The sequence below is a fragment of the Temnothorax curvispinosus genome, unplaced genomic scaffold (assembly GCF_003070985.1).
Source record: "Temnothorax curvispinosus isolate PA1 unplaced genomic scaffold, ASM307098v1 QBEX01002911.1, whole genome shotgun sequence".
Classification (NCBI taxonomy): Eukaryota; Metazoa; Arthropoda; class Insecta; order Hymenoptera; family Formicidae; genus Temnothorax; species Temnothorax curvispinosus.
Window position 1 is genome coordinate 1 of NW_020212691.1, and position 15,286 is coordinate 15,286.

A 15,286-nucleotide genomic window follows, 5' to 3' on the forward strand; every position below is an offset into this window, starting at 1 on the left:
GGAAGCCAAATTAATAAATATCCACTAATAATGCATCAAAGAAGAAATAAGCTTCCTCATAGTAGCTTTATGAGCGAAATAAAATGTTGATTAACCAATGTGCAAATTTATAATTTAGATACTTAAAAAATTTGAAAAAGTAATGTGCAAGTTTCTACTTACACACTTAAAAACTATGAGGAAACAATGTGCAATTTTCTACTTGCACACTTTTTTTATATTTTTATGATGAAGAATTAGGCACGAACACGATAACCGGGGCCCCTTGATTTGACTGTGGTTTCTGGTAGTATTTTTTACGCTGAACAAAAAATTATATAGGTTTTATAGGGCTAACTGTTTTAGTTTTCGAGATATGCAGTATTAAAGCTCAAAATTAATATAACTTATAAATGTCTTGTAAATGTCTAGATTAAAGGCGACATCACCGGTGTGAGTTGGGCAGGAGGGGCTTTGCCCCCCCCCCCCCCCCCCCCCCCCCATTGTGTGTAATTAGTAAACCTACAAGCTATTTTGAGTATTAGAAGGCATAAATAACTAATATATACGTGTGTGTGCCCTGCTTTAAAAAAAATTACAACTTCTATAAAGCAGGACATACACACATGTGTGTGTGCCCTGCTTTAAAGAAAATCACAACTTCTATAACTTTATATGCTTTACCAAAACACAACTTGGTTCGCGTGAAAAGTATATGCGTGAACTATTTCGGGACTACCGCACCTCCCCCGAAAGCACGGGGGGAGGGTGTGCGTGAACCTCGGTTCGCGTGGAAAGTATATGCGTGAACTATTTCGGGACTACCGCACCTCCCCCGAAAGCACGGGGTGTGTGTGCGTGAACCTCGGTTCGCGTGGAAAGTATATGCGTGAACTATTTCGGGACTACCGCACCTCCCCCGAAAGCACGAGGGGGGTGTGCGTGAACTTCGGTTCGCGTGGAAAGTGTATGCGTGAACTATTTCGGGACTACCGCACCTCCCCCGAAAGCACGGGGGGGTATGCGTGAATCTCGGTTCGCGTGGAAAGTATATGCGTGAACTAGAGTATATTTTATTTATAAACTAGAATTTTTTGGTGACCTTGACAACATACTAAAATATCAAGGTCATCCAAGGTGGTCCCCACATCTATACAATTACCAAGTAAAAATTTATATTATATTTATTTTGAGCTTTAATACTGCATATCTCGAAAACTAAAGCAGTTAGCCCTATAAGACCTATATAATTTTGTGTTCAGCGTAAAAAATACTACCAGAAACCACAGTCAAATCAAGGGGCCTCGGTTATCATGTTCTCCCCAAGAATTAGAATAAAATAATTAGTATCACATTCATTTATCTGGTGTATTTAAGAAAATCACATTTTCTTTGTTAAAACAAAATTTTTTGTAAAGCTAATTGTTATATTTTAACAAAGAAAATGTGATTTTCTGATATGTACCAGATAAATGAATGTAATACAAATTATTTTATTTTAATTCTTAGAAATAAAAAGAGATAGGAACTAAGTTAAACCGCTAAGATTAAAGTTAATCTACATTGGTTGAAGTTAATCTAACCAGCCTAAAACTCATCTAAAATGTACCATTTCGTAATGTAAAAGTTATAAATATATTGTAAGATAGATAGATATAATAATAAAAATAGTAAGATATATTGTAAAATTTAAGGATAAGGATAACATTGTAAAATTAAGGCTAATAGGAATAATTTATGGATAATAAAACATCTTTTAGTTATTTCTTATCTTTAGTTATTTATTGAATTAAAACTTTTTAGGATTACATTATTATGTACAAACAAAGAAATAAAAAAGTAAAATAAATTGTCGATTTTTAATTATAATTTTTAATCTTTTTATCATAATTTTTAATCTTTCTATCATCTTTCTAATTATAATTTTTAATCTTTCTATCATAATTTTTAATCTTTCTATCATCTTTCTATCTTCTTGTCAATAATGAAAAAACTAAGGAGCACCATGACTTCACAATCACAATATTACCTTACGTATCACAAAAAATGGTTTCTGACTAGAAGAATGAAAGCATTTTAATTTAAGAATTGTAGTATGAAATATTTATTTTAAGAACATTGAATGTCAAGTAAGAGATAAACATATTAAAGAATACCTTACAAAATAAATATAATGTAATAACATATAAAATAATGTTATAAGAAATTACATAGTTGTATGTAATGAGAAAGACAAAATAACTTTTTAACACTCGCGCTTATAGAACTAAAAATTCGCATTAAATATTTTTAAGCTAAAGTAAACATTGAATAGACTGTGTGTAATCTAATGTTACATATCATATAGCATAAGCTATCTTTGGCAAAAAAAATTAGTTTTAATCGCTATTCCAAAATATAAAGGGCCCATCCAGACAAACTTGCATAGCTACATAACCATATGTATAAAAAAAATTATCCACAATCACATCTATTTTAAAGACATACATAAAATGCAAGTAGATAATTTCCTTTATGTAAATGGTTATACGTTATACATCTATACAAGTTTATCTGGATAGGGCATTACATTAAATATATAAAATATGAATTAGTAAAGAAACAACATATTTTATGAACAGATATGTAATGAAAACACAGCCAAATATTGCATGAAACTACAGTATAAGGAAATCTATGTTCCAATAAAACATTTTGAAAGATAAATACTTTTGAGAAATTCTACATTATAAAGAAATCTGTTAACCAGAAAAAAAGAAAAAAAAGGAATAGACTGTTTCAACTTGTTACAGCTTTTCCAATAATTTTTCCATTTGTTCTTTATAAACTTCTATAGCTTTATCTTGTCTTTCCATCTTCTCTTTATGTCGCTGCATTCTAGCTTGCTCCCGTTTTTTTGCTTCTGTTCTTTGTTGTTCACTCCATTTGTCCAATTCTTTCGCTATTTTACTTTTTTTCCGATTTGAATTTTCTTTTTCATCACTGTCAGAACTAAATGGTGATACTGCTCTTTCCGGATGCGGACATACCCTCTTCTTTAATGTTGATGATATTGAAATAGGTTTCACAATTGGTTTTTCACCCAAAACAGCCTCCATCTCTTCGTAAAATTTATATGTTTTCAGTTCTGCTCCACTCTGGTTATTGTGGTCTTTTACTTTAGTATACGATTTTCTAACGTCTTTGAATTTGTTTTCGCATTGAATACCATTAAAGCTCCACAAGGGATTTTCTTCTTTCAAATCATCTGCAATCATTTGCCACACCTTACTATTTCTAATTTTAGTATTTTTGAAATCACTTTCGTGGTTCTTCCATTTGGAAATAAGTGATCTCACAGCATTGGCATCTGTCCACTTAACAGGTGCAGAATCCGATGAAGAAAGAGACTGTGTATCACACGTATCTTTATCTACAATGAAACGTTTATACAGTGACAGTAAAAGAAAAACACAATAAATAAATCAAGTTTCTGTTAATTCAATATATACCTAAATTATTGGATCTAATCAGTTCTTCTGTACTAGTTTCATCAGCATCAGATGAAACTGAAGGAACAATACCAGTATTACAACTTTCTACAAGAGAATGATTGTATTAATAGAAAAGAAGTTAACAAAAAAAAATCAACAGTCTATTTATTAAAAAATGTACATACCTGAATTGTTACTGACTGTACTAAGATTAAAGAACTGCCTTGTTTCTAATGTGTCAGGAATCATCATAAGAACATCAGCTGTAATAAATCATGCTTATTAGTTTATAAACACACATGCACACAAAATTAGCTTTATAAAAAAAATTGTTTTAGCAAAGAAAATGTGACATTCTGAAATACACCAAATGAATAAATGTGATACAAATTATTTTATTAATAACGTTATATATTGATATTACACAATAACAACTCAAAATTTCTTTATGTCTTTTTTCTATTTCTTTATGGGTCTCTTGTAATAGATAAAACTGGATATTAATATCTCTAGTAATATTTAAAAAATAATTGCAGAAAATAAAAAAATTCCTAATCTCCTGTGGTACGTGTGAATTTAAGTCATAAATACTTACTGACTTTATCGCGAATAAATAACGATCCATCCAGTATAACAGGTTTATTATTGGTTCCTGTACACGCTCCAGTAAGAACGTAAAATCGTACTGGTTATTAAGAAAACTCAACTAGTGTAATTCGTTTGAAAAGTAACCTTTTGATATATTGATTGAATACAATTTTTAGAACTTTTGAAAGTATAACGCGGTATTAATATAAATCACATATAAATGAAATACATAGTTTAAGTATCAGGAAACTCAATTATTAATAGTCCGTTCACTTTAATAAATATACATTTTTTGCTGGAGATATTTCTTTTATAAATTCCAATATAATAATTACGCAAGACCAATTTCACTTAAACAAATTAGAAGCACTGAGAATCATTGAATATTTGTAACGCATAAGAGAAAAACCTTGAAGAACAAAAAATATTTGTGAAAGGACCATTAATGCAAAACATTTCAAAATAGAACATAATACAAGTATAAATTCAAAATCTAATTAATATATATAGAAGAAATGGAATAATGCATGAATTAATTTGGTATCTTACTAATGAAGAAAATAGATTTCAGAGAAATCAATGTTAAAAAAAATAAGTGGTTTTTAACCAATAAATATACCCTTTTTTCCTTTTGGCAATTCAATGCATTAATCCATAATAAACATGACACATATTCATATAGATATCATCAATCGTGCATAACATGGTTTAACTATTGGATAATGTTTCTGAAATAATTATTTGTTTCGAAATGAACTTAGAGATATTCAAATTACGATAAAGAGAGAATACACTATTGAATCGCAATAGAGTACATTAAACAACGTGAACATGTACTATTTTACGAAATATTAACTTTACAGTTTCGATGAGTTAATTCTCAATTAATATCTTAACGAATCTTTACAATCTTTATACAACATAAGTAATTTTACAATGAAAAGAAGCGAATATACTAAATACGCGTGGTTGCAACCAAATTCTTTTTATACTTGATTACTCAAGTGAAATGAGAAGAATTTTCCTTGTCTTAAACAATGGCCACCGATTGATAGATAATATTGGATTGAATGCCTTGCCGAAACGCAAGAATGGTTGTAATACATCCCAAATCCAATAAGAAAGAAAGCTCTCGAATGTTCTGTGCGAGCTTTCACTTTACGTGAAAGTGACTCCAAAGAGGAGAAATACCGCCCTTACGAATAACGAGAGTTACCTGTGCGTGCTTTCACTTTACGTGAAAGTGACTCCAAAGAGGAAGAATACCGCCCTTCTGAATAACGAGAGTTACCTGTGCGTGTTTTCAACTTTACGTGAAAGTGACTCCAAAGAGGAGGAATACTGCCTTTCGTGTGAAACCTCGGAAATATACTTCCATGTATTCTACAATGTATTCTACAATCGTCCTTCCTTCTTTAGTAATGGCGGATGCCTTTTCCTTATATACGGCAATGGCCGATATTTTTTCAGTGTCGGTAGTCGCCTTTCCTTACGTCGTGCTGCCGTATTAATGTATTTGTCGTTGTAATTACGATTGAGGATGACTTGAGACGACTCAATATCCTTTTTACAAAGAATAGTAGAAACGGGTAAAATACACGACACGACTCGATACGCGCGACTTTTGTGGACGAAAGATGTGGATATAAAGACGATCGTGAACGGAAGATATTGATACAATGACGATCGTTGCTACGCAAGCTCGATCTTCCGTAACGAACGCGGAAGTCAGGTATCGCAGCGCCATACGGACGCGGAAACCAAGTATTGCAGCGCCTTTGTGTGCGAAACATACGCACTACCAATGTCACTAGACCCATGTATTAGTCTTTATAAAGTGTTTACGGAATCAGTTACTTACTGGCGAATACCATAGATGGCAACACGCCATTTTTCATTCGTCGATAAATTGCTGTGTTTTCAACAGTTCCTGATTTATATAGTTCATGCCTTTTGGCATCTAAAGCAAAATTCGAACTTGACATCTTTAAGTGTGCGTTCTGAAATATATTAACAATTAATAATAATAATTTAAACTAGATCGCTTAAGTGAATCACACAAATGTTGAAATAGCGTTTTCTGCTAACAATAAGATAAACGCATATATTACTAATTCGGATTCTAACAAATAAAGAATAAAAAGAGAAATTTAAGATCAAGAAATATTTAATTAAATATAAACTTATCCTAAATAACAGATCCAATAAGTGAGAAAAACTATGATCTCTATTATCAGACGAAATAATATATTGTGAAAAAGTAGTTTATTGAAAATATTTTTAAATTTTTATCATAACTAATTTCTCTTAAATGGATATCATATTTGAGATTTTCGTTATAAAAATATTTATAATAACTGGATAATAAATAATTCCTTAATATGTATTTACTAAAACATTATGTGCACTTTCCTATATAACTTTGTTTTCTTATTAATAATTATTATTTTAATACTTTCTATGTACATTCATACAATAAGAAGTTTAGTTTGTCAATGATTGTTATATATTTGTGATACAACGTATAATTCTTTTTTAAATTTATGTTCTATTTTTTAAGTTATTTATAATTTAATTAAGTAAACAGTGTGTTAAGGATATCTCTAAAGAGCAGTCTACAATGAGTCGCAAACACGCTTCGCGACTGGCGACGAGGTGTTTGCAACGTATTGTAGACCGTCCTTAAATGTTTTAAACTTTTATACTAAGGGCCTGAGCAGAATGACTGTCTTATAATTTTAAGACACTGTCTTATGTTTTAAATCTTTTTCTTTAGTAACGCATAATACTGTCTTGTGTCTCAAGTCTTAAACGTGTATACGAAACTGTCAACAACGTTTAAGACTTGAGAGTCTTGAGAACACAAGACAGTATTGTGCGTTACGAAAAACAAAGAATTAAAGCATAAAACATTGTCTTAAAATTATAAGTCAACCATTCTGCTCAAGCCCTAACATAGTTCAATATTATCTTTACGTTCTTGCAATAAAGAAGAAAATATAGTATTACAAAATGAATTTTTGTTTAATACTGACAACATAAAAACAAACAGAACGAATGTAGTCAAAGGATGTTGTTTTAAATACAATGTCACTTACTGAGTATCAGGTTTAATTAAATCGTGCAAAAGAGGTTGAGCATATGGTCCATCTCCGGCTATATTTCGTAAGGCCCACACTGCTCGTTTCGCAACAATAAGCGATGCAGACTGTAATAGCTTCACTAATTGTGATACTTGCTTTGCGTTGCTTTTTATTTGTGCCTCCTAAGATACATATACAAAATATGTAAAATGTATATCAAATAATGTAAAATATATGTAGCAATTTTAAGGCCATTCTACAATAGCGTAAATGTAGTCGTAAATGGTTGTAACATATTCAGAATGTATTCAGAACGCACTTTTATCGATAAATGCGCGTATTTAGCATATGATTTTCGTCGTAATGTAACGTAAACTATATGCAATGCGCGTATTTATCGATATATAAAAGTGCGTTCTGAATACATTCTGATATGTTACAAACCACTAATGACTACGTTTACGCTATTGTAATCGGCTTTATACATGTAGAAATGAGGTTAACTTACGTGAGAAGAGATACAATTTTGTACCGGTAGTGACGAGAGAATAGAGATAGAGCGCGTCGAGTGCGTTCAGATTCCATAAACCACTCGGGAGCTTCTCGCTAGCTCCGCCCACTCATTCGAACTCACCCGGTCACCCAGCGATCACCTACCAGGTGGGAAATCTGAACGCACCCAAGTATAATTATATTATTCATATTATTTATACAACTTAATATGTGAAAAAATGTTTAATAAGTAAGAGAGAAAGAAGTCTGATATCTGATGGTTATACAGTAAATTACATTTTATTTTTGTTACGTATTATGGTCAGGAATAACATTTTAAGATAAATTTTATTTTTTTTGTGAAATAAAAGATGTTAGTAATGCTAATAAAGTAATCGTATTTTGAAAACAAGTGCTGAGTATTTATTGTGTGCTATTTTTGTTCATATTATTTATGAAAAGTTAAAATTGTTAAAAAAATGTATTAACGCCGCCGTTCGCCGTCGCCGCTGATAAATTATCACCCGCCAATTCCGCCGCCGCTGAAAGAGAAAATTATCGGCGAACTTTGCCGCCGCCAAACTATTTTGCTTCAAACGCCGCCGGGCCGCAATTCACTACCATTCACTATTACGCTGTTCATAGAGCCTGTAAACGCTAACGCTATTAATACACTACCTCGGAAGGAAGAGCGTTGGTAGCGAGCAGTTATGACGTATAACACTACCAGTAATGACGTCACGACAGCGTTTGGTAGCGCTATCATAGAGCTCCGCGAACAGCCAGTAGCGCTAATAGCGTCTCCCCGAACGCACCCTAAGTCCGCACTCTTACAAAGCACGTCCGTTCGCTACGACGCCGCGACGGTTTCTCGAGGAAAGACTTCGCTTCTCCTGCGAAACGTCCCCACTTTGGGCTCAAGCATGCGCGATTGGCGCTTAGATGAACACGCTTTCCACGTCTGGCGTTTCCTTATCTCTCTATCATATAGCTATTTTTCTCACTTTTGGTCAACCGAAACATTCCTTTCGATGTAAATAACTTTCTATTTGATCAAAACATGCTAACGGGAAATTTCCTGCACATCAAAATAATATTGTAACGATGCGCCCCTTACAACAAGGCATCGTCCCCGGCTACCACCCGCCGGGAGCCGCCCGACCGATTCTCCGTCGGACGAGGACAGGGCGCGGTGCGCCCACATTTTTTAAACGCTTGAAACGCACCGTGTGCGCGGGCAATCCGCCGCACCGGTGCCTTCCCGCACGACGCCGACGAGCGCCGAAGCGAGCCGATCCCCGCCGAAGCGAGCACGCGGGATCGCGCCGCTCCCACCACCGCACCGTCGCCTGACGATCGGCCTCCCTCTTGCCAAGCTCACCGCGCCGAGCGGTATAAAAAGCCGGCGCGCTCGACGAAGAGACACTTCGTCTTCACCACGGCTCTCCGCTATTCCCGACGAAGCTACCTTCCGAATCCTAGGGCAACACGTACAACGAGGTCCAGAGTTTTGGTTCTCGACTGAGGGTTCTCAGAGTGTTCCCGAACTCCCTGACACTTACCCCGACGGCCACGGCACCGTGGGGTCGAGCGTGCTCGGCCTCGCAGCGAGGGTTCTCACGACCGTGACCCCGGGATTCCACCATCCTCTGATGCAAAATACCGCGCTTCGTTGTATTAACTAGTTTCAGCATTTTGGCACACCGGCACTGCTGATGATTCATATAGAATATCTAATTCGGTTCGTATAGCATGTCCGATATCGGTAGCCGCGTTCCGTATGTAATAGACCGCGTTCCGTTGTCGTCTTATATCTTTATTTTATGTATTAATTCGGTTCATATAGCATATTTGATATCTGTAGCCGCGTTCCGCATGTAATATACCGCGTTCCGTTATCGTCTATCTGTAGCCGCATTCCGTATGTAATATACCGCGTTCCGTATCGTCTTATCCCTTTATACCGCGACGGACTCCGTTCTGTCAAATACCGCGCTGCGTTATTCCCGCCTCTGCGTACCGCATCTCGAGGCGAAGACTCGAGTCCCGATATTTCGTATACCGCGTTGCGTTGCACCGGCACTACCGGCCACTGTAATCTACCGCGTCCAGTTTGTATGTAATACCGAATCCCGAGTATTGTATATTATAGTTCATATTATAGTTTTGAATAAAGTGTATGTTGCTGTCACATGGCAAATTGATTACTGTCTCTGGGCCTTTCATCGAACTCCCGATCCTGTAAACCAGTCCGCGTTCGATAAAGTCAGGCCGTTACAATATTATGAAAACTATTGAATTTAAGTTGATGAATATTTAAACAATTTGAGAATTTTAGCTATATGATTAAGATTCTACGACTTATGCATAACTTAATAAAGAAATTAAAATCTACAAGATTTCCATGACTCGCGATCCTTTATCTTATTAATAACAATCACGCACCCTAATTTCAAAATTACAAGTTACTTTAAAGCAAATGCGCTATTCTATCAAAATTTCATGATTCACAATCGATTTCATTAAGTCCCTGCTTATTACATGTTTTATAACGCATCGCCATCAATTTCAAGATTTTTATACTAATTTCTCTTTTATTTTCAGGTACGCGACTTCGCCGCTGGATCTATGCTGGATCTTCATAGGAATCATCAGGTAAGTATAAAATCAAAATATTCATGCATAAAAATCAAATATTCAACGCTATTACAAAATTTTCCATTTTTCAAAAATTTCAGGTGAAACATTTCTACGATGCCGCAGCTGCTTTCAAAATATTGCCAAATAACTTTTCCAGTTATTTAATAAACGAATATATCAATGGAATTAATCTCGTACTAATGGTACGAAAATCGATGAACGTCACCTATCTATGTCAATAAATTTTTTCAAATATGAACCATTTGCATTTTTTACTTTAGAACCTTTAATATCTCGCTAATCTATTGCGTTTTATGCTATTTAGTTCATAAAATTATCGAAAATAAAAAATCTTCGAGTTAACGTTTAGAAAATGAACTTCTTCAATATACGTCCGATTCGCTTCGGATAAAGTTTATTGGCCTTATTTAATGTTCAGAAACACAAATATTAAATAATATTTTGCAAAAGTATCGAATTACGTAAGGGTGTTGCTTTTTCTCACGAATATGCGTCATTGTTAATTATCGTTGTTTTCGCGAAGAAAATTACATATGTTATTTAGTTTTAGTCAATTATACATGAATGTACCAAAATAATGATCAATCTATTGTTATTTAAGATATTTGTCAAATTTTGCAGAAACATATGTTTATTCAAAATATTCATATTTTCGCGTTAAATCTTATTTTTTACGCTTATTTAAGTCAAACTGAACACAAATATTGCATCGAGTACTAATAATTACGATTAATTAACAATTACGTCAAAAAGTATCGAATATTAAAATAATTGAAATTTTGAATAAAAAGGTATATGGGCACGTTTAGTTAACCCTTTTAAACATAAATAACACGTTTATATCTCGCTCCGACTCGTATTTCGAGTTTCGACTTATTGTTACGAAAATTCATAAAAACTTATAATAATGAAGTATATTGCTTAAAATGTATATGGGTGGCTTCCATAGATTAAAAAAAACAAAACAAGATGCTTTGCGACTCAATCGGACCCTTATCAACAAAGTTGATTTGTCACACCGTTGAAAATGAAAGTTAATAAATATTGATATATCGCTGTTTATATCGCGATGGATCCTTGTTCGTAGAGTTAAACTATTGATGTTAATTAAGCCTTTGAACGACTCAAATATGTCAATTTTTAGGGTTGTTACCCTTTTAAACCTATTTTTTATTTAATCGTCCAATCGTTAAATAAACGACATTTTCGCACTTTTCTTGCCTCCCTGAACTTAATTATATCCTCATAACGTAGGATATAACGCTCTTTAAAATTTTCACTTCTTGCTTCACCCCTTTGGTACGCATATGGAATGCGACATGCAAAAGGAATAGGCGTATTGCACCAAAAACATGTTTGTTACACCACTCTACAGTTCTAAAACGACTCTCTATTAACTTTGTCTCGTTTTCCGTCAATGCCTCTCCGTTTCCTATTTTATTAAGTATCGTTGAAAAGACTAAATCGCTTTGTCGCATTACTCTTGTCAATTCATAAAATTGGACCGATTGCCAAAGATATGCTCCATTTATTGAGTCTCTTAACGATTTGTAAATGGCTCTTGCATTAACTGGTGGCAGTTGTCTAAGATCACCACAGAAAATCACATTCATTCTTCCAAAAGGATCGTCAAAATTGCCAGTGATATCGCACATTCTACTGTTTATCTTGTCTAATATCTCCGCGCCTATCATGCTTACCTCGTCAATAATTACAACTCTCACTCCTGCGTATGCATTCCGATAAGTCTGTATAGTCTCTCTTGCCAATCCTGGGTTAGTTCTTCTCGAAATTGCTATCTTAAACGCTGCATGTACGGTAGTTCCTCCTATGGCCACTGCAGCTTTTCCTGTGGATGCACATGCTACGTATGCATTTGTTTTTATGTTTTGAGTTTGTGCAAATCTATTCGTTATTTCTTTTGCTAAGTTTAGTGTAAAAGTTTTACCACTTCCAGCCACTCCTGTAAAAAATACTTGAAAAGTTCTATCTGCGGTTAGCAATGAATTCATTAAAGTCAGAAGAAAATCTCGTTGTTCTTGATTTGTTCTGCGCATTCTCTTACAAAACTCCTCTGCTGTCATAACGTTTTTGCGTATTCTAACTACTGCTGTCAAGTTTCCCACCTCAATACTATTTATATCATCATTATTAGCGCTGGTTGTCGCCATCGATTGTAAAATTAGTTCTTGCCTTGCGTCTATTTCCTCTCTTTCCTCCTGTAGATCTTCACAAAACCTTTTATATTCTTCCATGTGTTTTTCGATATCTACTTTTTGATATTCACCAAACTTACTCTTAATAGTTTCAATTCTTTCATCGAACAGCTGCAAGTACTTCATGCGATCAGTGATTTCTATATGTTCACATCTAAATGGGATGAATAACGTAACCATCTCGCGCTTATATTCCGTCATTTTATCTGACATCTCGTAATTACAGTAACGCAGGATTCTTGCCCATTTTCTCTTTTTATAGTTTCTGTTGTTCATTGTATACCATGCTGCATAGTCTGCCAAACATACATCCTCTATTTGAGTTGGTCTTTGTTCGTACTTTTGTATCACGTTCAAAGTCCACACATCTGTTGAATCGTTTGGTATCTGTTCCATGTCCATCTGTTTCTTCTTCTTATGTCTTTTTACACGTTCACTAGCCCACATGGTTGGGATGAAGATTACCTCTCTACTCGCCTCAGACATGGGTTGTCTTAACAAGTACCAAGCTCCTTCTTGGCAAGACATCTCAACAGTGTTCAACATATTGATACACACTTTCCTCATTAATCCTATGAAATCTAGTTCTGGATTTTCACCCTGTAATTCCACAAGTTGTCTTTGAAGATAACTTACTCCTCTGTTGCTTTTGTTAACATATTCAACAACATATGCTGCGCATGAGTATTTATCAATAATGAATTGCAAGTCCATATTTGAATTGAGTATGCTTGCTATCCATGGATTGAAAGTGTTTGTCCACAATTCGTTTATATTTCTTTTGTAAAAAACAGTAGGTCTTCGTATACTTACTCGAATCACATCTAAGTAGTACTTCATTGTCATATTATTATCAACTAAAAACTCTTCAATTGTATCGTAACTTTTATTATTCAGTTTTTCATTTATTTTAGATGCCCGCTTTTTCAAATCTTCTCTGCGACCATCGTTTTTAGTGATGAGTATCAAGACGCAAGTTTGATCCATAGGCCAGTAGGGTATATTAAACCGACACTTATTGTCTTTTTTTTTGAAACATGTAAACGTGTGCTTGTGCACTTGATTAGCGTATGTTTCTGGTAAATCAGTGACTGATACTGAGCACAAATCTCTGATTAGTAATATTGTTTTGTTCATATTCTCCGAAATTGCTTCTTTGGGGTCATTTTCTAGCCAAAGCAATATATGCGCGTGTGGGCTACTTCTATTTTGGAACTCAATGCGTTTAAAGAAGTCTATCACTCTATACTTTCCAAAGGGATTGTATGATTTTTTTGCTGATAAAATTCTCATAATTACCTCGACAATTTTGTTAAAATAAATGCAGCATATTACTGGATCTTTATTTACTAAGCTGGCCCTCTGTAATGCTCGTAATTTGTTCATTGGATCTGTAAGTTCTTGCCCGTTTCCTTCTCTATTTAGTCTGTACAATGTCTTTAGGAGGTGTGCCCAGCGTATCTCGTTTGCACTCATCGTTAGAAACATTGTAGGTTTCCCAAGTTGTCTTATCATCGCAAACAAATCTTTCTTCCGTGAATTCCAATATTGCATAGAGTTTGGAATAGACTTCAAAAAGGCTATATTCTTTTCCACACATTCATCCAGGTACGTTTTATCTTCTATCATACGTCGAGTAATATTCTCAGCAGTGGCGTTTACTTTGAAAGTAGAATAGAGTCCTTCGGTAACTCTCAAACGTATTATCTTTGCAGCCATATAAAGAATATACTGTGGTGTTACTCCGTGTCGATCTTTACGTCTAATCTCACTTGTTGCTATTTTGAACGGAGTTACTCTGATGCCTTCTTTAAAGACTCGTGGATGTCCGTAGTATATTGCCGGGAAAGATAATTCTTCTGCATACGAGTCAAAGACGATGCTTAAAGGCTTTTTATTTTGCCCGGGTGCTATATCTAAGTATTTACTTTCGTTCCAAAGCATTGTGTGTTGTTGTCCCAAAAACAATTCTTTATCATTCTCACTTTCAATCGTCTCAATTACATTATCATCTTGTTTGTTGTCTCTTGAACAACTTGTACTTGGTCGCTGTCCATCATCGACATTGTTTATATCTCGTTCAATATACTCTATTTTATTTAATTTATACAGAAGCGTTGTCACCATGTAGCGTAGCCATTCCTTAACAACTCGCTTCTTCACAAGGCCACTCAGATACGATGTTTTATGTATAATATGTTTCTTAATACTTACATTGAATGAATAATCATCATCTAATTGACGTGGTAATTGTTTTACCATGTTATCTACCTCCACCGGTACGTTAATTACCTGTCCTATTATTTTACATGATCCACTTTTATATCGTAATTTTCTTATTTGCATAAAAGGTAGTCTTGGAGAAATCAGACGCTCAGTAATGGGATCCAATGGAGGCAATTTCTTTGGATGTTCAGGATATTTATAACCATTTGTTTTGCTTAGACTTGGAATTTCTCCTTTGGTAAGCGATTGTCTACAAGTTGAACAGATTTCAAAGTTCTTGAGACACTCAATCTCATTATCAAAATCTCTTTTTAGAACATCTATGTGACTTTGAGCTACTTTAGTTAAATCTTGTTTATACCATAATCGATCACAAACATCACACACGTATCCAAACTCGTTCTTCAGAAAATTATTTTCAAAAACCTTAGATGCATTCATATAAATCTGTCGAAATATCTCAGGCCTCTGGTCTTTTCGTGGACCTTGCTCTTGTTCTTCAGTAAATTCCTGCTGCGCTTTCTTTTTTCGTTTCCTACATTCTCTGGATCTTTCGGTAGATGACTTA

General features: G+C 34.5%; 2 protein-coding genes across 3 annotated transcripts in view; both read right to left on the reverse strand.

Annotated features, from left to right (window-relative positions):
- Window positions 1-2,474: 2,474 nt before the first annotated feature.
- On the reverse strand, window positions 2,475-7,736 carry LOC112452060. 2 transcript variants are annotated; one of them, XM_025012078.1, is made up of 7 exons: window positions 7,632-7,736; window positions 7,139-7,305; window positions 5,971-6,040; window positions 4,048-4,104; window positions 3,638-3,715; window positions 3,471-3,527; window positions 2,475-3,391 (listed from the first exon to the last, which is right to left on the reverse strand). In XM_025012078.1, exons 3-7 carry the CDS (start codon window positions 6,023-6,025, stop codon window positions 2,766-2,768), a joined length of 873 nt encoding a protein of 290 aa, XP_024867846.1. In that variant the 5' UTR covers window positions 6,026-6,040; window positions 7,139-7,305; window positions 7,632-7,736; the 3' UTR covers window positions 2,475-2,765. The 2 variants fall into 2 exon arrangements, with proteins under 2 accessions (XP_024867846.1, XP_024867845.1); XM_025012077.1 differs by having other exon boundaries at window positions 3,471-3,557.
- A 1,357-nt stretch (window positions 7,737-9,093) lies between these two features.
- Window positions 9,094-15,286, reverse strand: part of LOC112452061 — a 6,575-nt gene continuing 382 nt past the window's right edge. Inside the window, exons 2-3 of the mRNA XM_025012079.1 lie at window positions 11,758-15,268; window positions 9,094-9,327 (exon numbers count right to left, since the gene is read on the reverse strand). Coding sequence (XP_024867847.1) covers window positions 9,094-9,327; window positions 11,758-15,268 — 3,745 coding nt within the window. The remainder of the gene's footprint in view (window positions 9,328-11,757; window positions 15,269-15,286) is intronic.